This window comes from Myotis yumanensis, unplaced genomic scaffold, assembly GCF_028538775.1.
Source record: "Myotis yumanensis isolate MYYU_CA2020_CCGP unplaced genomic scaffold, mMyoYum1.0.hap1 SCAF_2, whole genome shotgun sequence".
NCBI lineage: Eukaryota > Metazoa > Chordata > Mammalia > Chiroptera > Vespertilionidae > Myotis > Myotis yumanensis.
The window spans coordinates 137,022,323-137,047,454 of NW_027223753.1; the positions used below are offsets into that span (position 1 = coordinate 137,022,323).

Consider the following 25,132-nt stretch of genomic DNA (forward strand, 5'->3'; position numbering starts at 1 on the left):
CCTGTGGGTCGCGACCCCTTTGGCGGTCCAACGACCCTTTCACAGGGGTCACCTAAGACCATCCTGCATATCAGATATTTACATTACGATTCATAACAGTAGCAACATTACAGTTATGAAGTAGCAGCGAAAATGATTTTATGGTTGGGTCACAACATGAGGAACTGTGTTTAAAGGGCCAGAAGGTTGAGAACCACTGCTTTAGGGTTTATTTATTTTTGAGAGAGGAGAAGGGGGGCGGGGGAGGAGAAAGCGGTTTTTGTTGTTCCACTTATTTATGTGTTAATTGGTTGTTTCTGGTGTGTGCCCTGACCGGACTGGGTATTGAACCCTCACTCTTGACTCTCTAAGGAACTGGGCTACCCGGCCTGGGATGCTTTACGGTGTACATGACTAGCTTCAGTCTTGGGTACTACATCACAAACTAACATCTGATGGATCAATTATTTTGTTTCTTTTTCTCATTCCTTAGTGTACCTTTTATTTTTGCAGAGACAGCCTTAACAATTCCAGATTTATTTAAGAATGCCCTGGTGGCAGTGCATCTCAAACTTTTTTTTTTTTTCTGCCCTTATCCGCAACGGAGAGTGAACCCAGATCGCTGGGACATTGCCTGAAACAGCTGAAAACCTGAAATCCCTTTCATAAGCAACCAGTGTTGTTCTTTTTGTGTGTGTGTATTTTAGAGATATTTGCATTTGAAAATACATATATGGATATAGAGAAAAGTGTGTATGCCTCCAATTCATCATAGTATTTGTTTTAAAGTACTTTGTTCCTCCCTTAAAACCTTCTAGTAAAATGGACACATTAGGAAAATGCACACTGTTTATATGATGTCATTTGTGTGCTTCCTAACACAACTTTAGGGGTAGTCATTACCTGAGTTTAAAATTCACTCCTAGAAGCTTCTCAAGCCTTTCTTCAGAGTCCATTGAATCTGTATTTTAAAATTATTCATAAGCAAAAAGGAATTATTGCAAAAATTTTGTTATTTCCAAGTTCCAAAAGCACTAAATTAGTTGGGGACAGATTAAAAAAAGAATCAGCACCAGAGACAGATTTCCTGACAGTTGAATGAAATAATAATTAAATTCATGGATCATCCAAGGAAGAATGACCATTTAATGACAACAGAAAAACGTAAACATATATTAGAGTTATAAAACACAATTCATAAATGGGTTTTTGAATTAAAACAGGAAAGTTTAAATAAACTTCAGGTTTTCAACTGGTTGCTTCAGACAACATTCTTCATTATCTTTGTTCATTCTCTTTTGAGTTAAGTGTACATGTTTTTTATTTTTTTTTAGAAGGGGGGCGAGAGAGAGAGAGAGAGAAATTTGTTGTTCCACTTATTTATGCATTCGTTGGTTGCTTCTTGTATGTGCCCTGAGATATAGAACACACAACCTTGGCTTATGGGGACAACACTCTAACCAACTAAGCTACCCAACTAAGCTACCCAACTAAGCTGTATGTGGTTTTTTAAATTAAAAAAAAAATTTTTTTAGTACTTAGGTACTAAGCAGTATGCTGAGAATTTTACAAACTTTCATTCTTTCTAAAGTCTTATTAGGTAGTTGTTATTTCTAATTTACAGATGAGCAGACTGGGACTTAGGGAGGGTAAGCAACCATAAGCAACAGTAAGAAGCAGAGCCAGGAATCAAAACCTGGTCTTCCTGACTACAAATTTATAATTTTAACCTCTTCTACTGTCACAGGACATTAGTGAGCCTACTTGGAAAAAAGGAGGCTCCATGGACAATTATGTTTGACAAGAAAATTGTATTTACTACAGGATTTTTGCTATGCTGTTATACATTGTGCTTCTCCAAGAGGTGAAGTGATTCACAAACTTGTTTGATTTTGAAACTTTCCTCCTTCCCCAGTTTCATGCAAGCATGTCATACTCACGGCTGGCGGACTGCATGCCTCATTTATTTAAATGGGGCGTTCCGCTGGCTGTGAGTTTGACATGGTTGAGGATCTAGGGCAGTGGTTCTCAACCTTCCTAATGCCGCGACCCTTTAATACAGTTCCTCATGTTGTGGTGACCCCCAACCATAAAATTATTTTTGTTGCTACTTCATAACTGTAATTTTGCTACTGTTATGAATCATAATGTAAATATCTGATATGCAGGATGTATTTTCATTGTTACAAGTTGAACATAATTAAAGCATAGTGATTAATCACAAAAACAATATGTAATTATATATGTGTTTTCCGATGGTCTTAGGCGACCCCTGTGAAAGGGTCGTTCCACCCCCAAAGGGTCGAGACCCACAGGTTGAGAACCGCTGATCTAGGGAAATAGGAGGCAAAAATCATCTTTTGAGAAAGAAAGACTTTCAAGTATTGGGAGCTCAAAATAGAGAAGGAGGTCAATTAGGGATAAATATACGAACTATAAAGTAACGTAAAAATCTTTGTTAAAAAAAGTTTGAGTGTGTAGTAGTAATAGCTGCAGTTCTTATATTTTGTGTCTTCAGCAGTGCTAAGTCCTCCAGGAAGAATTTGGAAGAAAAGTGAATTTAGGTTTTTATATAAAAATTTTTTATTGTTAAAAGTATTACATAAGTCTCCCCCCGCCCCCATTGACTTCTCCCCAGCCGTCCCCAGTGAATTTAGTTTTTATTAGGGTTAAAGGGTATGACAAAATGTGGAGGCAAAAATGGGTTTAGTGTGAGTGAGGAAATGGAAGGGTCAGAGGACATTATGTTGTATAGTGAGAGGTTCTCATTTGAGAACTTGAAAGGTACAACACTATTCCTTAAATCCATTCATGAGTGTATGTTTCTGAAATGGGGACATGTACAGGAAGCTGTTAGAGTAAATTAAGGTCAGTCCTTTGTATTGACTGAGTTGATTAATAGAAATGTTAGAGATTCAGAATGATGGTAGATTGTAATGATAGGAAAACTATGAATCAAGTATCAGAATATTCTAGGAATGTTAAAGAGCTGGTCTTGGCTCAGTATATGGCGATCATAAGTATGGGTAAGGTAATATAGCTAATTTATGGGAATTAAAAAGAATTATTGCAATAAAGAAAGAATATTCATTGGAAATGGTGATTGGGGGAGGAAATTGTTAACTTATAATTTTGTAAGTGGGAGAAGAAGCTTGAGAGAGTGTCTAAAAAAAATAGTGTAGTCAATAATCTAGGATTCAGTTAAACTAAGGTGGAGGAAATGTTCAAGAAGATTCAGAATTTAAGGAAATTGTATTATTCTGGAAAGGAATTTAGTGGGCTAGAGAAAAGAGAGAAGAAGGTAGATGAAAGGGTAGAGTTGACTACTTAAGAGATGTAAGGCTGTAGAGATTGGTGAATAATGTGATTCCTAGGCCTGGTGATAGAAGGCAGAGGATTGGAAAGTAAATTAGTGGCCCATGGTACCACAGGAAATGGGTTATGGGAAGGTTTGAGTAGCTCCAAAGATCTAGACTGGCACTTTGTTGTGTTGCTGTCTCAAACCTGCCTCCCAGATGGGCAAGTCTAATGTGAGTCCTCATTAATTTAGGAGGTTGGCTGATATGGTTTGGTTGGAGTGTTGTCCTGTACACGAAGAAGTGGTGGGCTCGATTCCTGGTCGGGGTGCATGTTGGAGGCAGCTGATTGATGTTTCTCTCTCACATATTTCTCTCTCTATCTCTCTCTCCCTTCCTCTCTATTAAAAAAAAAAAAAAAAAGGCTGGGTATCCTGCCTTGTATTAGAGATGAGAAACCGGGTTTTAGAGTACTAACAGCTAGTAAGCAAGATATAAATTTAGGTTGTCTGGCTTTAAAATCTGTACTCTTGAGCACTATGCTATTCTACAAGAAGCACATCATTTATTTGTTAAATGCTCAAGAGACCAACCTAATTACAAGAAGAGGCACATCATATATTTGTTAAAATGCTCTAAAAACTAACCTAGTATAAGATGGAGCAACTTAATTATAAAAACACCTACAATTTTGGGAAATCACAGTATTAATTAAAGAAATAGGGTAATATGCTACAAAACTATATAGAAGCACTTTTAACTCAATTAGTCTGGGAATAGTAATCTATAAATTGTAATTTAAGCAATTGGTACTCCTTTTAAAAATATATATTGAAAAAAATATATTTTGTAAATTTGAAATTGACTACAGTCCAGCTGGTGTGGCTCAATGGTTGAGCGTTGACCAATGTACCAAGAGGTAGCCAGTTCGATTCCCAATCAGGGCACATGCCCAGGTTCTGGGCTCAATTCCCGGGCGGGTGGGGGGGCATGCAGGAGGCAGCCCATCAATGAGTCACCATTGATGTTTCTCTCTCTTCCTCTCCCTTCCTCTCTGAAGTCAATAAAAAAATATTTAAACCTGACTAGGAAAAGGGGACATATGTAATGCTTTTCGATAATAAAGATTAAAAAAATTTGACTAGAAAGTGAATTTATATAAGGTAAAGGCTTTCTTACCATTTATTTATTTATTTAATTGACTTTATTGGGGTGACATTGGTTAATAAAATTATATAGGTTTCAGGGGGTATGATTCTATAACACATCTGTATATTGTATTGTGTGTTCACCTCGCCAAGTCAAGTTTCCTTTCTTCACCATTTAGCCCCCATTTATCCTCTTTAACATCCCCCTAACCCTCCTTTCCTTCTGGTAATCACCACACTTGTCTATGAGGTTTCTTTCTTTTCTTAATCTCTTCACCCTTTTCACCCAGCCTCACAGTGCCCTTCCCCTCTGACCATTTATTTAAAAACTAGTGGCCCAGAGTACGGATTCGTGCATATTGAAAGGAAATTAATTAGAAGAAAAATTCTTGCAGAAAATACGTTACTGCAAAAAATTACATGTCAAAATAGTATATATAATAGAGTATTATAAAATGAAAATACAAAATATTTTAATATCGCTATTTGCCCTTTCTCTATAATAGAAGTGTCAGAGATGAAAGAAAATTAGTAAAATGCATATTAAAATAATATATAAATTGATTAATAAATAAACAATAACATGATATACAAACAACAAAGACATGATATAAAAATAACAAAACATATACAAGCAATATTGATAAAAACAATGACTGGTAAATTAATTAAACTTATTCTAATATCTCCTTGTATACCACATTAAGAGTAAAAAGACTTTCAGAGTGCTTGACTAATTTCCCTTGTGATGAAGTATTTAGAAATTTAATGTCACATGCTCTTTGAACTCAAGAGAAAGCAACATATAACTGACCATGTCTGAAAATGGGTTCAGGTAGGAATATTCCTACTCTGTCTAGAGTTTGTTCTTGTGATTTATTAATAGTCATTGCAAATGGTGGCATCACGGAAAACTGTCTTTGAATTAATTTAAATGGGAGCCCAGTGCCAGACAGGAACAAATCAATTCTTGGGATCAGAGCAACCTCTCTTTCCACAGTTCCTGTTAATACCTCAGCTTTGATTATGTTAGGTCACAATCTTGATAATAAATCTAGTACCATTACAAAGACCCCATTTATTCTTAAGATTTCTCAGTAATGTGATGATTGCATCTATTTTCAATTTTAATTTATAACATTATATTCCTGAAGGAGTAATACTGGTCTTCATCCGGAATTTCTGCCTTAACTATATGGTTAGTGTCATCTTCCGTTCGTAATTTGGATTCACTGTCTAATATCATAATATGTGAATGTGAGACAGGGTTTCTGAAATTCGATGACATGAGTTTTAACTATTACTTTGCCAAATAAATTGAATTTACATATATCATTTAAAAGAGCATTCAGCTTAATATTAAAAATCCAGTACCAATAGTTGGTCTTCAGATACATTCTAGTGTTATATGCGATTGGCGCCAGCGAGAGCTTTATATGTATCGCGCATGTGCGAGTCAGCATTTATTTTTAAATTGCCAGTGCATGTCATATGTACCAGCCAGTTGGATGGTCGATGGACGTATGGTCAGTCACTTAGCCTTTTACATATATAATTTACTTATTTTTGGTTGTTTTTAAGGAATGCTGTTTTACTATTTATTTTAAAAAAAAATATATGTAATATATATATTTTAAAATATATGTAATATATATGTAATATATGTAATATATGTATATATGTATATATATGTAATATATGTATATATATGTAATAAATATAAAAAATATATTTTAAAAAAATATATTTTAGCCCTAACTGGTTTGGCTCAGTGGATAGAGCATCGGCCTGCGGACTGAAGGGTCCCGGGTTCGATTCCAGTCAAGGGCATGTACCTTGGTTGCGGGCACATCCCCAGTAGGGGGTGTGCAGGAGGCAGCTGATTGAGGTTTCTCTCTCTTTGATGTTTCTAATTCTCTACCCCTCTTCCTTCCACTCTGTAAAAAAAAAAAATCAATAAAATGTATATTTAAAAAAAACACATATATTTTATTGGTTTTTTACAGAGAGGAAGGGAGAGGGATAGAGAGTCAGAATCATTGATGAGAGAGAAACACCGATCAGCTGCCTCCTGCACACCCCCTACTGGGGATGTGCCCGCAACCCAGGTACATGCCCTTGACTGGAATCGAACCTGGGACCTTTCAGTCCGAAGGCCGACGCTCTATCCACTGAGCCAAACCGGTCATGGCAAAAATATATTTTTATTCAGAGAGGAAGGAAGAAGAGAAAGAGAGAAACATCAATGATGAGAGAGAATCATTGATCGGCTGCCTCCTGCATGCCCCACACACTGGGGGATTAAGCCTGCTACCTGGGCAGGGAATTGAATGGTGATCTCCTGGTTCATAGGTTGATGCTCAACCACTGAGCCATGCTGGCCCAACGAGGAATGCTATTTTATTAAAAACTAAGATGATTGAAAGCTTACATATAGGAGTTAAAATAATTTTTACATCAGCGTTTGCTTCAAGGAATGAATATAGTGAAATTAATGTTATATATTATGAACTTAAGAGAAATTATTTTTACTTTCTAAATTTCTTGATAAACTATAATTCATTTATTATAATTGTTATTTAGGAATACATCCCAAGAAATCAGAAACACCAATCAGAAAGAATATATGCACCCCTATGTTCTTATCTGCATAATTTACATTAGCCAAGATTTGGAAACAGCCTAAGTGCCCATCAGCAGATGAGTGGCTAAAAAACTGGTACATCTGCACAATGTAATACTATGCTGCTATAAAAAAGAAAGAACTCTTACCATTTGCAACAGCATGGATGAACCTGGAGAGCATTATGTTAAGTGAAATAAGCCAGTCAGAGAAAGATAAAAAATTAAAAAAAAACTTTTAAATTGAGATATTTGCATATAGCAGAGTATACATATCTCTTATTTTATAAATTTTATTTTTTTAAATTAAAATATTTTATACATACTTTTAGTACATAGTTTGATGACTTATATACACATACCTGTGTAGTCATCACCTAGATCAAGATACAGAACATTTTTAGCATCTCAGAAGGTTAACTTGTATCTTGTCCCAGTCAATATTGCTTTCCTCCCCAGGTATTCTCTATTTAGGACTTTTGCCCATTTTGAAAATTGGGTTGCCTTGTCTTTGATTTGTAGGAGTTCTTTATACATTCTGATTATGAGTCAGGTGTATGAATTATTCAGTATTATTAACTACTAGAGGCCCAGTGCACGAACTTGTGCACAGGTAGGGTTCCTCTGCCTGGCTGGCAATCGGGGCTGATTGGGGCCATCTCACCCAGTCCCAATCGGGGCCGGCCAGCTGGAGGGAGGGACCATGGGAGGTTTGCTGGCCACAGGAGGTTGGCTATGGGAGCACACTGACCACCAGGGGGCAGTTCCTGCATTGAGCATCTGCCCCCTGGTTGTCAATGCACATCATAGCGACTGGTCGACTGGTTGTTGGGTCTACTGGTAGTAACGGTCGCTTAGGCTTTTATATATATAGATAGTCACCCTGCTGTACACAGGTATATGTACTATAAATAATCTTTTTCTTCCTGGTCTGTGGCTTGCATTCTCACTCTCTTAACGATGAGGTTTGATGAACAGAAGTTCTTAATTTTAATGAAGTCTAGTTTATTAATCTTTTTCTTTTTTTTTTCATATTTATTTATTTATTTATTTATTTATTTTTATTGTTCAGATTATTACAGATGTTCCTCTTTTTTTCCCCCCATAGCTCCCCTCCACCCGGTTCCCACCCCACTCGAGGCTTCCCCCCCGCCACTGACCTCGTCCATAGGTGTAAGCTCTTTGTCCAATCTTTTCCCGCACCCCCCACAATGCCTTCCCCCCAAGAATTGTCAGTCTGCTCCCTTTCCATGCCCCTGATTCTATTACATTCACTAGTCTGTTCTGTTCATCAGGTTTTTTATTCATTTGATTTCTAGGTTCACTTGTTGATAGATATGTATTTGTTGTCACTTTGTGGTTCATAATTTTTTATCTTTACCTTATTCTTCTCCTTCTTCTTCTTAGAGAATACCCTTCAACATTTCATATAATACTGGTTTGGTGGTGATGAACTCCTTTAGCTCTTTCTTGTCTGTGAAGCTCTTTATCCGACCTTCAATTCTGAATGATAGCTTTGCTGGATAAAGTAATCTTGGTTGTAGTTTCTTGCTATTCATCACTTTATATATTTCTTGCCACTCCCTTCTGGCCTGCATAGTTTCTATTGAGAATCTGCTGACAGTCGTATGGGCACTCCCTTGTAGGTAACTAACTGTTTTTCTCTTGCTGCTTTTAAGATTCTCTGTTTCTCTTTTGACTTGGCATTTTAATTATGATGTGTCTTGGTGTGATCCTCTTTGGATTCCTCTTGTTTGGGGTTCTCTGTGCTTCTTGGATTTGTAAGTCTATTTCTTTCACCAGGTAGGGGAAGTTTTCTGTCATTTTTTCAAATAGGTTTTCTTTTTTTTTTTTTTTTTAAATATATTTCTTTATTGATTTCAGAGAGGAAGGAACAGGGAGAGAAAGATAGAAACATCAATGATGAGAGAGAATCATTGATCGGCTGCCTCCTGCACGCCCCCCACTGGAGATGGAGCCTGCAACCCAGGCATGTGCCCTTGGCCGGAATCGAACCTGGGACCCTTCAGTCTGCAGGCCGATGCTCTATCCACTAAGCCAAACTGGTCAGGGCTCAAATAGGTTTTCAATATCTTGCTCTCTCTTCTTGCACCGCCATAATTCAGATGTTGGTACGCTTGAAGTTGTCCCACAGGCTCCTTACACTATCTTCATATTTTTGGATTATTTTTTCTTTTTGCTTTTCTGGTTGGGTGTTTTTTGCTTCTTCGTATTTCAAATCTTTGCCTTGATTCTTCAGATCCTCTAGTCTGCTGTTGGATCTCTGTATATTATTCTTTATTTCAGTCAATGTATGCTTAATTTCTGATTGATCCTTTTACATATCCTTGAGGGTCTCACTAAATCTCTTGGAAGTTTCTAGAAGATTCTTTAGTAACCTTATAACCATGGTTTTGAACTCTATATCCAGTATTTTGCTTTCATCCATTTCTTTCATTGTGACATGTTTCTTTGTCTCCACATTTTGGCTGCTTTCCTGTGTTTGTTTCTGTGTACTGGGTAGCTGCTAAGTCTCCTTGAGTTGATAGAGTGGCCTTGTGTGGTAGGTGTCCTATAGGGCCCATTGGCTCAGCCTCCTCAGTCACCTGAGGTGGACATTCTTGATGCACCCCTTTGTGGGCTGTTTGCACAGTCTTGTTGTAGTTAACCCTTGATTGCTGTTGGTATCACTGGGAGGAATTGACCTCCAGGCCAATTGGCTGTGATGGCCAGCTGTGTCTACACTGGAAGATCTGTTGCTCAGGAGACACCCTTAAGGGGCAGGACTTGCTTCAATGAGGCTTTGGTGCTTACTGAGTCTGCCCCTTGAGTGTGTCTTTTAGGGATGTAAAGAGTTGTCATCCGGTATGGTCTCACTCTGACCACTGGGTACACTGGGTCTTGGATCTCCAAGGAGGTGCAATGTCAGCCACTGTCTGGGGCCGCCCAGCAGGAGCTACAGAGACATCTGCAGATTCCTCCTCTTTGTATGGGGTTTGGAGGTGCCCACATGAGGCCCAGCTGTGAAGCAAGGCAGGCTGCTGCTGCCGGCCTTGGGCCTTCTTTTGGAAGCTCTGGGGTTCTTTGACCCAGCTGCAGTTTGACAGGTTTTAGGCGGAGAGAGCACAGGCCATTCATATGCAAAAGCCGCTGTGCACAGCTTGGGTTGGGTTGTAAATTGGGTGGGGCGGGGTCTCTGGGAATCACCAGGGTGGAGCAAACAGCAATGGCTGCCAGTCAGCCCTGCACCGGAGAGGTCCCCGGGTCTCTGCATCCTGCGCCCCAGCCCAGGAACATTGATGGCTGCGAGCATCTCTGAGAGAAAGCCGCCCTAGTTCCTGTCCTGAAACATCCAGTTTCTCCCTGTATTTGTCTGGGTCCCCCAGAGTCTCACCCGGAACTGGAGTTCAGAGCAAGCGGGAGCTTATATCTCCCTCCCTATTAAAAGGGCAGCACATCCAGGTGCCAGCACATTCTGTGCCTCCGTACCTCTTACCAGTCTCAATGCGCTTTCTTCACTTCTCTAGTTGTGGAACTTCCACTCTGCCAGCTTTCCCGCGGTTCTGGGTGGTAGTTGTTCTGCCTTTTAGTTGTTATTTTGATGGGGTTGTGAAAGGCAGCAAGTATAGGTGTTCACCTATGCTGCCATCTTGGTTCTCTAATCTTTTTCTTTATGATTAATATTCTTGTGTCTTGTTTGAGAAATTTTTGCCCACCCCAAGGTCATGAAGATATTCCCTTCCTTTGTATTCTGGAAGCTTTATTTATTTTTCTTTGACATTTGAATCTGTGATCCATTTAAAATCAATTTCTGTGTATAGTACAGAGGTCAAGGTTTGTTTATTTATTCATTTATTTTTCCCATTTGGTTATCAGATTGCTTCAGCATGACTTACTGAAAAGACCATCCCTTTACTCACTGAATTGTAGTGGTGTGTTAGTCATAAATAGATGACCATATATGTGTGGATTTTTATCATTCATTTTTATTATGAAATATAATATTTTGTGATATATTCCAGTTACTTGTAAGTTACAGGAAAGCTTGGATTGTATTTAGTTTGCTCAGTACACTGTACTCATTACCTAACACAGTGCCAGGCAAATGATAGACAATGAATATTTGCTGGTTGAATGAATCATAAAAAAAAAAAAAAATCTACAGCCCTAGCTGGTTTGGCTCAGTGGATAGAGTGTCAGTTTGTGGACTGAAGGGTCCCAGTTTCGACTTCGGTCAAGGGCACATGCCCGGGTTCTTGGCTAGATCCCCAGTGCGGGGCGGGCAGGAGGCAGCCAATCAGTGATTCTCTCTCATCATTGGTGTTTCTATTTTTCTCTTCCTCTCCCTTCCTCTCCTAAATCAATAAAAAAAATCCTATATAATAAAAGCCTAATATGCAAATCAACTGAACGGAGGAGGAATGACTGGTGGAATGGTCGCTATGACATGCACTGACCATCAGGGGGCAGACGCTCAACACAGGAGCTGCTCCCAGCCCTCAGGCCCCAGGCCAGCCAAGGCGGGTGCCAGTAGGGCCCCCTGATTGCACTGTCGGTCAGCCCGCCGGTTGCCCCACAGATTGGCCCTGATCACTGGCCAGGCCTAGGGACCCTACCCATGCACAATTTTCATGTATCAGGCATCTAGTATATCTATAAAAGAAATATTCTAAAAAAAAATCTATAGGAAGTCTGAAAAATGTTGATGAGGAAAGATACAAGCTTTTCCCAGGTACATAGATTATTAAATAGTAGAATTAAAAGTGTTTTTGTAAAATATTTCCAACTTCTAGCTCTCAACTTGTGCTTCTCCCCCACCACTCCTCATCATAAAAATTTGATAATTTGTCTGGTTATATGGTTCAACCAATACTTATTAAACACTTATTGGATGTTAGGACTTTTGAGAGAGAATTTAGTTCTTAGACCCAAGTTTGCCTTTATTTTTTTAAAAATTGTCATCATACATATATTGTTTAATGGAGACATTTTGTGAGAATCTGCTACTCTTTTTATTATTTTTTGACCTTTATGTTTTTAGTCCATCAGGTTCTGTAAAATGTATCAATATAAATTCTAAATCTGTCAAGAAGTTTGTTTAAAGCAAAGGATGGCTGTGAAAGGATTTTTTATTATATTGTTTATCTTATTTACATATTAAATGATAACTTTTACCATGTTTTTGTAGAAATTGTCACAGAAGGAAAAAGGAAAAAGTCTTCATCTTCTGAGTTACATAAGGTATGCATGAGTTTTCCTTTTAACCTGTTCATCATCATTAGAGTTACTAATATTGAAAGTATTTTGCTGTTTGTCTTTTAAATAAAATTTTAAAGAAAATAATGTAAAACTGTAACTAATTAGTGTTTTTATGAGAATGGTGTTTCCTAATTAACTGAGGGTTAGCCAAGAAACCTTCTCTGGGATCAGCCTTGTTTGAAATCATTGTAAGATGTACCAGTATATTTTCCAGGCTCCATTTTAGATTTTATGTAAAACATAAGACAGTATTTCTTTGATGACTGAATGTATTAGAGTGCCTCACATTCATTTATTCTGATACTGTAAGTGTCTAAGAGTTATACTCATGTACTGAAATTGCTATTTGTAGTATGTCGTTTTGAACATTTACTTATTCATTCATTCATTCATTCATTCATTCTTTATAAGCCAAGAGTTGCAAAACAAGCAAAATGAAGTTTCTACCTACTTAGGAAGTATTTCAAAAAATTTATCCATTTTTAGAAAGATAATCTTTTTTTCCTCTAGAATTTTGTGATTTAAATGCAATAGAAACCCTGATTTACTAGTATGTTATAATAACTTATTAGACACTTTTCTCTGAAGCATTTCAAATTATACACAGAAGACTTTTCTTTGGCACAGAGAACTTTAATTTGGTACATTTTGTGGAACAAGGAAGGCTATGACAGGGAATCAAGAGAACCTTATAAGACCACACAAGAGCATGGCTTTAGATACTTTATTTCTACCTTGGCTTACTTCAGATCTTTGGAATGTGGTTTCTTTTTTTTATTTAGAGAGAGAGAGGAAAAGAGAGGGAGAGAGAGAGAGAGAAACATTGATATGAGAGCGAGATATCGATAGGCTGCCTCCTGCACACCCCCTACTGGGGTTCAAGCCCACAACCTGGGTATGTGCCCTGACTAGGAATTGAGCTGGCAACCGTTTGGTACACAAGAGGACACCCAACCAACTGGGCCATATCGGCCAGGATGTGGTTTCTTTTTTTTTGTGGGCTGGGAGGTAAATGAATAAAGCAGTGCTTTCTATCTAATCCTCTCCCCTAGCCTGTGTTTCTGTGTCCCAAAGTTTAACAGGACAGGGAAGCTGCCCTGAACTGAACTCAACACTTTGGAATCAAGACGTGGTTTCTTTATGTAAAATTCTGGATTTAGCTTAAGTGGGGTAAATGAGGGAGATTTAAAAAAATCTTACATTGCTATTGTACCCACTTTTAAATACCTGTGTACTGACTACTTCTCCTTTTCTGTGTAATACCTTCAGTGAAGTGAAATGCTGTCTGCTTTACGCTATTGCTTCATACAATTTAATCTGAAATTCCACTATTAGAAATTCATAATATTGAATAAATACAGTAATTTAAACTTTTTTCAAGTAACTTTAGATTTACAGAAATAGTACAGTTCTTGTATAACCTTCACTCAACTTTCTCCAATGTTAATATCTTAATAACTCTAGTACAATGATCAAAATTAAGAAATTTAACATTGGTATAATACTTTATTATTTTTAAATTTATTGATTTTAGCGAGAGAAAAATAGAAAGAGAGAAACATTGATTTGTTTTTCCACTTAGTTATGAATTTTTTGGTTGATTCTTGTATGTGCCGTGACTGGGCATTGAACCCGCAACCTCGGTGTATCAGAACGATGCGCTAATCAACTGAGCCACCTGGCCAGGGCTACAATACTTTATTTTATTATTTATTTTTGGCATCCCTGGGTTGTACAGTACTTTACATTAAACTATAGACATTATTTGGATTTCTTCAGTTTTTCTACTAATGTCATTTTTCTGTTCTAGGATTCAATCAAGGAGTCCACATTGTATTTAGTTGTCATGTCTTCTTGATTCCCTGCAGTCTATGACAGTTCTTCAGTCTTTTTTCTTTGATTATGACACTTTTAAAGAATTCTGGTCAGTATTTTGTCAAATATCCCTCAATTTTGGTTTGTCTTAAGCTTCTTATGATTAAACTAGAGGCCCAGTGCACGAAATCGTGCATGGGTAGGGTCCCTAGGACTAGCCTGTGATCAGGGCCATCTTCTGCCCGCTCGCCAGTCCCCAGTCCTGCCCTGCCACCACCCACCCTGGTTCCCCGTTTGCCATCCAGTGATCGGAGCCTGCTGGCTGGGGGGAGGGACCAAGAAGTCTGCCTTCTGCCCGATTGCCAGTCCCCAGTCCCACCCCACCGCCACCCACCCAGGTTCCCCAGTGGTTCCCTGTTGGCCATCCAGCGATTGGAGCCTGTGGGCTGGGGGGAGGGACCGAGAGGTGGTCAATGCACCTCATAGTGACTGGTCGATCGGTCGTTCTGGTTGTTACGCTGTTATGGTCACTGGCCTTTTATTATATAGGATTAAGGTTATGGCTTTTTGGGAAGAATACAACAGAAGCGATGTGCCCTTCTCAGTGTATCCTATCATGGGTACATGATGATCATATGTCTTATTGGTGCTGTCAGTCTTGATCATCTGCTTAAGATGGTGTTTGCCTGGTTACATCATTGTAAAATTACTCCTTCCCTTTGTAATAAATAGATACCTTGGGAGAGATAGTTTGAATCTATGCAAGTATGCTTTCTCCCTTTTTAAAATTTATCTTTATTGTTGAAAGTATTACATATGTCCCTCTTTTTCTCCATTGACACCCTGTCTTTTTTTTTTTAAATCCTTACCTGAGGATATTTTTTCCATTGATTTTTAAAAAAATATATATTTTATTGATTTTTTACAGAGAGGAAGCGAGAGGGATAGAGAGTTAGAAACATCGATGAGAAAGAAACATCGATCAGCTGCCTCCTGCACACCCACTACTGGGGATGAGCTCACAACCAAGGTACATGCCCTTGACTGGAATCGAACCCGGGACCCTTGAGTCCGCAGGCTGACGCTCTATTCACTGAGCCAAACCAGTTAGGGCTCCATTGATTTTTTTTTAGAGGAGTGGAAGGAAGGGAAGAAGGGAGAGGCAGAGAGAGAGAAACATTGATATGAGAGACACATCAATTGGTTGCCTCCCGACTGGAGCCAGGGGGGATCAAACCTGCAACCCAGGTATGTGCCCCGACCAGGAATTGAACCCATAACCCCTTAGTGTACAGGACAACACTCTAACCAACTGAGCCACACTGGCCATCCCCCCACCCCTTCCTTATTTTTAACTTTTTAAAATGTTTCTCATTATCTACAATATATTTATTTACTTGTTCAATAATAATCTATATATAAAAAAGCTTAAGTGACCATTACAACCAGTCAACTGAACAAGCAGTCAACTGGTCGCTATGGTGACGCACCGACCACCAGGGGGCAGATGCTCAACACAAGAGCTTCCCCTTGGTGGTCAGTGTGCCCCCACAGCAAACCTCCCGCGGCCAGCCAACCTCCCACAGTCCCTCCCCCGGGCCAGCTGCCCGATCGGCCCGATTGCTGGCCAGGCTGAGGAACCCCACCCGTGCATGAATTTGTGCACTGGGCCTCTAGTATACATATAAAGTTGTACTACTGCATTAATTTTTTAAATTTATTTACTTATTTAGTGATTTTTAGAGGACATTTATTAAAGCTGGGGATAATGAAACAAGGAAGTGCCTAAAACAGAAGAAGCAACAGGAAAGAGACTAGGTGGGGAAATAAACTAGATTCAGCTGCTTTGGCTCACTAAGAAATCAGAGAAAAGGGGACCTTGGGGACAGGTTCAGGTGGTTAGGTAGGGATGAGCTGCTGCTGCCCATTGCTCCCCTGGTTACAAGCCTTGGAGAGTCCCTTAGAGTTTAGGAGATGTATGCCTGGGAGGGAGGGGGAAGAAGAGGGGTAAGAGAAAGGCACGGGTGTGCTCCTGGGAGGGAGAGTGCCTGAACTATTGCATTTTAAAATGTGGAATTCCTTAGGAAATTAGCATATTAAATTCATGTTAGTAGTTTATATTATTGCTTTTTCTCTTAAGCCAGCTAGGGAAAGAAATTACTGAAAGGATTAGAGCTTTGATGGATATAAGGACAAGACACTATTTTGAGTGTGAAGTATTTAAAAATATTTCTAAAGCAAAACTAGCTTGTTGGAGAGAAATTAGAAAATTCAGTTGAGCAAAAATTCAATTGGGTTTTGTCTGCCCAGACACAACCAAAATTAATACTTTGCTGTATAGCCTTCTAATTTGCCTATCTATATGTTAAAAAAAATAGAAAACCACAAAATACTGTTTTAGAATTTGTTTTTTCTACTTAACTATGTTGTGAATACTATTTTTTAAAATCAAATTTAAGGCATTGCTCAGTAGATATGCATTGAATACTTAACATGTATTGGACATACATAAGTATACCAGGGAAACAGTGGTAAACAGTGAAAAAAAAAGAGTTTATTTGAGCAAAACTGACAACATCTGGGGAGCTAGCTCAAATGCTCCAGAGAATAACAGTTTGGCAGCTTCTTTTATTCATTTGAAATTAAGAAGGGGGCGTAAGGAAGATTGGAGAAAGGAAGGTGAGGAATAAATTATAGGATAGTGAACAAGATTATGTGCTTTCAAAATGTTGTGAGTGTTACCCTGGCTGAGTAGCAGTTGGTTAGACCATTGTCCTGATATGCCAAGGTTGCGGGTTCGATCTCTGGTCAGAGCACATACAAGGAAGCACAAGTTGATGTTTCTCTCTTTCTTTCTTTCCTTCTCTCTCTCTCTCTCTCTCTCTCTCTCTCCTCACCCCCTTTCTTTCTTAAAAATATCAATAAATAAAACTTAAATTGTTATGAGGGTTATTAGTAATACCCTCTTTGAGGGGTATTCTGATATTTCAAAAGTTTGTTAACCTAGTTGCACAAGAATGTGGATGGGGTTGGCTTAAAACCTTTATCTAAGGAAGTTATATATAGGCTTAGAGCATGAGTACCCAACATGACTTGCTTAGTTAGGAATTTATTCAGATCACCTTGTGAGGTCTCTAGAGGTGGTATTCCTTGAGTGAGAGTAGGGCTTGTAACCTTTGCTGGCAGGTGTCCGTGATCTCTTGGCTGCAGTGGTGTCAGAAGTTAGCCGTGTCTTAGCTGATAATTTCACAAGGCCAGGTCTTCAAAACTCATGTTTGGCCTCACTCCAGGTCTCACTACCAGGCCCCACCCTTTTGCATGGATGTACTTCAACTTATGTCTGCCTCATTGCTCGCGTGATGTGTGGACTGAGGACTGTGGTCATTTTCAGTTTTTTCAAGTTATCTTTTTTTAAAAAAATATATTTTATTGATTTTTTACAGAGAGGAAGGGAGAGAGATAGAGAGTCAGAAACATCGATGAGAGAGAAACATTGATCAGCTGCCTCCTGCACATCTCCTACTGGGGATGTGCCCGCAACCAAGGTACATGCCCTTGACCGGAATCGAACCTGGGACCCTTCAGTCCGCAGGCTGATGCTCTATCCACTGAGCCAAACTGGTTTCGGCTCAAGTTATCTTTTGATTTTTTTCCTTGATTTCATTGTTAACCCATTCATTGTTTAGTAACATGCGATTTAGCCTCCACGTGTTTAATGTTTTTCAGTGTTATTGTTGATGAGTGGCCTGGTGCATGAAATTCGTGCATGGGGTGTGGGGAGGGTGTCCCTCAGCCCGGTCTGCACCCTCTCCGATCTGGGACCCCTCGGGGGATGTCCGACTGCCGGTTTAGGCCCGATAACCGCTCGCCTGCCCGCCTGCCTGATTGCCTGTAACTGCTTCTGCCTGCCAGCCTGATCGGCTCCTAACCACTCCCCTGCCGGCCTGATCACCCCCAACTGCCCTCCCCTGCTGGTCTGATCGCCCACAACTGCCCTCCCCTGCTGGCCTGATGGCCCCCAAGTGCCCTCCCCTGTCACTACCTACCTCCTCCACCAGAGGCAGTGGAGATGCTGGGACCGGCCTCCTCCATGCTGTGTGGAGCTGCAGGACCCCCAGGCCTCACTGTGTGGAGTAGCCGCCGGGCCCTGCTTCCGCTGTGCGTGTGGCCATCTTGTGACGACATCGTGCACAAGGGCCACCGAGGCTTTTATTAGTATAGATGTCTTGTTTTATGCCATTGTGATATGAGAAGATGCTTGATATGATTTCACTCTTCTTGAACTTGTGGAGACTTATTTTGTGTCCTAATGTGTGGTCTGTTTTTGAGAATGTATTGTGTGCACTTGAGAAGAATGTATATTGTGCAGCTTTGTGGTGAAATGTTCTGTAAATGTCAATGAAATCCATCTGATCTAGTGTGCCATTTAAGGTTGCTATTTCCTTGTTGATTTTTTGTCTGGAAGATCTATCCAATGATGTCAGTGGAGTGGTAAAGTCCCCTACTATGACTGTATTGCTGTCCATCTCTTCCTTAAAGACCTCAAAGAGCTTTTTTATATATTTAGGTGCTCCTGCTATAACAGCTTTTAAATCTTTGGACATGAGTAATCTTTGTTTATGCTCAAATTATGAGTCATTCTGATATTTAGAATGAGACAGCCCACAATCAAATAGCATTCCAGCTTATTGTTAGGAGAAGAGAATGTGGCTTAGCCTCTAAAATAGAAAATATAATAACAGATTTGAGAAGTGGTTAAAAGGACACAAGTCATTGTTAAGGTTAACCATACTCATATGGACTACACGCAGGGGTCCTCAGACTACGGCCCGCGGGCCACGTGCGGCCCGCCGGGTGTTTTTGCCACCTCTGCTTGTCCTGCTTAGCAGCCGACTCGTCCCAGGCCCGCAGTGCACATGTGTGGAATGTCTGAGGGACAGTGAACTGGCCCCCTGTTTAAAAAGTTTGAGGACCTCTGGACTACAGTGTAGTCACAAGATACATGCATTTAGTTTATATAAATTCCAATGATATATTTTAAAGTATTTTTATTAATTTTAAGGTGAGAGAGGAATAGAGAGAGAGAGAAAAAAAAGAAAGAGAGAGAGAAAGGTAGGTAGATAGAGAAATGTCTGTTGTTCTACATATTTTTGTATTCCTTGGTTGTTTCTTGTATGTGCCCTGACTGGGGATTAAACCTGCAACCTTGACATAACGGGATGATGCTCAAACCAACTGAGCTACCCGGCCAGGGCAAAGAGGTACATTGTTATACAGAATAGGTATAATTTAGAAGTTACTACCCTAGCTGGTTTGGCTCAGTGGATAGAGTGTCGGCCTGCGGACTGAAGGGTCCCAGGTTCGATTCCGGTCAAGGGCAATAGAAAAAAAAAAGTTACTGATACACAGGAGGATTAATTCAGAGTTGCTCGTGAAGTGAGAGTTGAGATGCACTTTCTTCAAATTTATTCTGTCTTTTTGACTTATGCTTTACTCTCATTGAAATTAATTTAGATTGTCACTGTTTGTAGTTCACATAGTGATTATTATATGCTATATTTTGTAGGTGGAACTTTATGCTTAACCATCATTGATAACTTTCCCTTAATATGAAAGTTATTTAAGTTAAAAATAGATTATTTCAGCCGATACCAGTTTGGCTAAGTGGATAGAGCGTCGCCCTGCGGACTGAAAGGTCCCAGGTTCGATTCCGGCCAAGGGCATGTAACTGGGTTGCGGGCACATCCCCAGTAGGGAGTGTGCAGGAGGCAGTTGATCGATGTTTCTCTCTCATCGATGTTTCTAACTCTCTATCTCTCTCCCTTCCTCTCTGTAAGAAATCAATAAAATATATTAAAAAAAAATAGATTATTTCAAACTTGTGGCTAAGATGGATTAATTTGTTTATTCAGCATATCATGAGCCATACACATTGTAAATATAAAGGTGACTAAGTGTAAAAAAAAATAAAGGTGATTAAATGAGGGCCCTCTCTTTAAGGACATCCACAGTCTGGAGAGGAAGATAGACAAGTAGACAAATAGTTACAATATAGTATGCTACATGTAATATAAATAATGTAACCTAAATGTACCAAGTACTAATACCCAGAGAAAGGAATACTCTGGTGTATTGTTTCTTATATGTGCCTGGTCAGGGTACATACAAGAAGCAACTGAGGAATGCATAAATATGAGCGATGGTTATATGGATAAAAGAATAATTTGAGCAGAATCTGAAGCATTTCACAAGGGAGAGACAGAGGAAAGGGCATTCTAGATTGAGGGAATAGTACATGCAAAGTTCTAGAGATATGTGACGTGTTTGAACACGGTTGTGTTTATGTGTGAGTGATGTGAAAGCCTAGATTATTAAGAATTTTATCTATAAGTAACGGGTTTCATTATTATAGTTTAGGTATTGTAGCCATACTTAGATTGGTGTATTAGAGAACTATGAGGATAGCCTTTGAAAGATTAGAAAGGGAAGAGACTGTAGGTAAGAGAATATTTATGGAGCTATTGTGATACTTCATTTATTGACCTTTATATTGAATGAGAGATTTTTAAAAATAAAATTATATTTAACTGCCTATAAATTAAGCACTAGTTTAAAACTCTTTACAACTAATAGCAAAATATTAATGCAGGGTAATGGTTCTGTTAGCTAATTCAGCTTTTATTTATATTTTAATTGAATTGATTATATTCTCATTCTGGTTTCAGATAACAAAGATATTAAATGCAAAACCAGAAGATGTTCATGTGAAATCACCACTGTCCAAACTCAGAAGCTCAGAACGGTGGGATCTCCCTTTGCGGGGGGTAAATAAAAACTTAGTTCTTTTAAGTATATAGTGTTATTGGTGTGCTTAAAACATTTTAGTGAAACTGAATTTTTTATTTTCTTATATGTCCTTTTGTATTTTGTTGTTGTTATTTATTTGTAGGTTTTAAATTAGTTTGTTTCAGGTATATGTTGAACTGATGCTTTGAGGTTAAGGTCTTTTGTTTAAATATAAGTATACCTTATTATGCATTATTTTTCTTCAAATTCAAATCTCATTGTAAAATAAATTATTTTAAATATATGAGAATATTAAGCTTATTAGAATCATATGCTCTCTTATTCTTGTTTTGTAAATTTGAGAGGGTTTATCTTAAAGGGTAACACAATTGTTTTTCCAAAAGATACTGTGATTATAGATTGGGACTTTAATTTTATCAGTATTAAGCATTATTGCAGAATCTCATAATGAGGCTTAAGATAGCACTTTTTATGTATTATTTTTGCTCTTGCCTCGCACAAATTATTTTCATTTTTAAAAAAGTCCTTTTGTCGGGAGAGCTGGAGAGTGGAACAAAATTTTTTAAATACGTTTTTTAAAATTGATTTTAGAGAGAGAGGGAGAGGGATAGATAGAAATATTGTTGAAAGACATCGATTGGCTGCCTCCTGCACACCCTCCACTGATGTTTGTTTTTTTCCAATTTTACTAATAGAGACAATGTTGCAGTGAACATCATTTTACATATATAGGGAACCATTTTTGAGTGGGATTCCTGGGTCTAAGGATTTTTTATATTAAACTTTAATAAGTATTGCAAAATTGTCTCACAGAAAGTTTGCACTAATTTATATTGCCACCAATGAGAGCTCCTATTTTCTACAAACTGACTAGCACTGGGTGTTATCACTCAGTAAGATTGTTGTCAATTTAATAGGAAGAAAAAAATTGTTATTTAAATCCCCACCCTAAGACATACTTAGAGAGGGGAGGGAGGGAGGGAGGGAGGGAGAGAGAGAGAGAGAGAGAGAGAGAGAGAGAGAGAAACATCAATGTGAAAGAGAAACATTGATTGGTTGCCTTCTGTACATGCCCAGACTGGGGACTGAACCTGCAATCCAGGTATATGCCCAGACTGGGAATCGAACTGGCAACCCTTTGGTGTGAAGGACTACATTCAACCAATTGAGCCACTTCGGCTGGGCAAAATCCATTATTTTAAGAAAATTTTGTCTCTTCGCATTTATATATTTTATGTTTTAGCATATTGAATTTATTGTGGAGTACAAATTATTTATATTATATATAGTTGGCCCTCCATATCTGTGGGTTCCACATCTGTGGATTCAATCAACCACAAATTGAAAATATTTGGAAAATAAAAAAAGTTATGTTGTTGCTGACATGTACTATGTACTTTGTTCTCTTATTGCTTAGGCAATTTGCAGGGGTCTTTAGGAGCTCTGTGCCAAGAGCTGGGGGCAGAGACCAAAATGTTTTTTTCTATTATTTCATAGTCATCAAGTTTCATCCATGTTATAGCATGTCAGAATTTCCTTCCTTTTCAATGGCAGATAATATTTCATTGTATGTGCATACTACATTTTGATTATCAAATCATCCATTGATGGGACACAGTTGATTTGCTTCCACCTTTCAGCTGTTGTGAACAATGCTGTTATGAACATGGCTGTACAAATTTCTCTTCAAGGAAGAGAGTGTTTTAAATTTACTATGTATATAATCATTATGCATCTTTGTGAGATAAGCTACTATTACATTTGTTTTCAAACAGGAGACTAATGCATAGAAATAAGATAAATAATTTATTTGTCTAAATTCACAGTTTGTATATTAAATAAATCAATTTCAACTTTTGTTTCTGGTCAGATCAAATCTAAACTCTGGCCCAGGCAGAGTGGCTCAGTAGTTGAGCCTTGGCCTATGAACCAGGAGGTTACAGTTCGATTCCATGCCAGGGTTGCAGACTCGATCCTCAGTGTGGGGCATGCAGGAGGCAAATGATCAATGATTCTCATCATTTAAAAAAATTTTTTTTTTTTATTGTTTAAAGTATTACAAAGGGTATTACGTATGTGTCCTTTTTTTCCCCCGCCCTTGACAATCCCCTGGCCTCCCTTACCCCCCAGTGTCTTATGTCCATTGGTTATGCTTATATGCATCCATACAAGTCCTTCGGTTGATCTCTTACCCCTCTCCCTCCTGCCCCCCAACCCTCCCCGGCCTTCCCCCTGCAGTTTGACAATCTGAGGCAGCTCTGCCTCTCTAGATTCTCATCATTGATGTTTCTATCTCTCTCTCCCTTCCTCTCTGAAATCAATTAAAAAATGTATATATATAAAATAATTCTCTTTAAAAATTTTTAAAAAAAAATCTACTCTGTCAGTAAGATGTCGATTCGTCCCTAAAAATTTCCATGCAGCAATTCATAGGAAACCAATTTTAATCCCTTCCAAATGTTATAAGCTCAGGTAATTCAGAATCATAGGCACTATTTAACTTTCCATGTAATAATTTTTATTATTTCCTTTAGACACAGGCAAAAATTTTCATAGTTATATAAGCTCTAGAATCTCAAAATGTTGATTTTCTAACTAAAGTTACCTTGAACTTGTTAAAATTTATTTCTACTACTTTTTGGTGGATTTATATTTGTATACTAGCAAAAGAGCCAAGTGTTTTGTAGATTGCGTTTTCTTCCCTTTGTGAACAGCTATGAATTTGACTGTTTATTTTGAATTTCTAAATAAAACAAACATTTAAGTGATTTTTTATTATCATATTGCTAAGTTTATTATTAAAATTCCATTTTTTTTCCCTAGTGGGAAAGAAGCCTCAGAAACGAGGTCCTTTCTAGAGACTGTAAAAGTAAAAAAGGTGTCCGTGGGCCTCCTGTCACTTCTAAGACATCATCAGAAAGGTAAGATACATGTGTATGTGACTAGGATGGGCTTATACTATGTATAATAGTGTTACTGCGTGATGGATTTGTTCTCTTTGGATCTCAATTAAAACAACCTTTAAAATATAAGAATTAGTTTCAATGGCCTCTAAGCTTCCATACAAGCTCTATCTTTCTGTAATTGTAAGTTACCTTAACTCCTTGTATTTGTGCATTTGGAACATCTTGGTAAGCTTTAGCTCAGCGGTTCTCAACCTGTGGGTCGCGACCCCTTTGGCGGTCGAACGACTCTTTCACAGGGGTTGCCTAAGACCATCCTGCATATCAGATATTTACATTACGATTCATAACAGTAGCAACATTACAGTTATGAAATAGCAACGAAAATAATTTTATGGTTGGGTCACAACATGAGGAACTGTATTTAAAGGGCCAGAAGGTGCCCTGCCCGGCTTGGCTCAGTGGATAGAGCGTCAGCCTGCGGATTGAAGGCTCCCAGGTTCGATTCCGGCCAAGGGCACGTGCCTGGGTTGCAGGCTTGATCCCCAGTGGGAGGCGTGCAGGAGGCAGCCAATCAATGATTCTCTCTCATCATTGATGTTTCTATCTCTCCTCCCTTCCTCTCTGAAATCAATAAAGAAATATATTTAAAAAAAAATAATAAAGGGCCAGAAGGTTGAGAACCACTGCTTTAGCTGATAATGCAAGCATTACATATAGACTTATTATAATGCCTTATTTATCATTTGTCATCTCCAGTGAAAAAGATGCTCCATTTATCAACTGGGGTCCAATGGTCATAGTATTAATGAAATGTGAATATACTGGAATTATATATATGGGGGTTCCAATTGTGATTATTATCAGAAGGAACTTAGAACATAAAAGGGTTGGACATCAGTAAATGATTAGAAAGTTGTTATTTGACAAAAGGGTATTGAGTTTTCTTTTTTAGAATAGCAAATGAATAAAAAATGATAATAGGGTAAAATTTTAAAAAAATATTTTTATTGATTTCAGAGAGGAAAGGAGAGGGAGAGATAGATAGAAACATCAATGATGAGAGAGAATCATTAATCAGCTGCCTCTTGCACGCTCCCTATTGAGGATCGAGCCCACAACCTGGGCATGTGCCCTTGACTGAATTGAACCTGGACCCTTCAGTCCGCAGGCCGAGGCTCTATCCACTGAGCCAAACCAGCCAGGGCAGCAAGGTAGAATTTACAATTACTGGGAGACCACACAAATTAGAAGACTAACTGGAATTCTTGAATTTATGTCAAAGTACTTGGTCTTATTTTCC

General features: G+C 38.6%; 1 protein-coding gene and 1 non-coding gene across 3 annotated transcripts in view; one reads left to right on the plus strand and one right to left on the minus strand.

Moving 5' to 3' along the window:
* The window catches only part of SENP7 (SUMO specific peptidase 7), a 159,214-nt gene that overhangs the window by 790 nt on the left and 133,292 nt on the right, over nt 1-25,132 (plus strand). For both annotated transcript variants that reach the window (XM_070406058.1, XM_070406059.1), the window contains exons 2-4: nt 12,234-12,286; nt 20,845-20,943; nt 23,750-23,847. In XM_070406058.1, the coding sequence (XP_070262159.1) occupies nt 12,234-12,286; nt 20,845-20,943; nt 23,750-23,847 (250 nt within the window). The remainder of the gene's footprint in view (nt 1-12,233; nt 12,287-20,844; nt 20,944-23,749; nt 23,848-25,132) is intronic.
* On the minus strand, nt 13,297-13,426 carry LOC139004670 (small nucleolar RNA SNORA36 family). The gene has a single exon (XR_011470520.1). It is a non-coding gene; the product is annotated as a small nucleolar RNA SNORA36 family (small nucleolar RNA).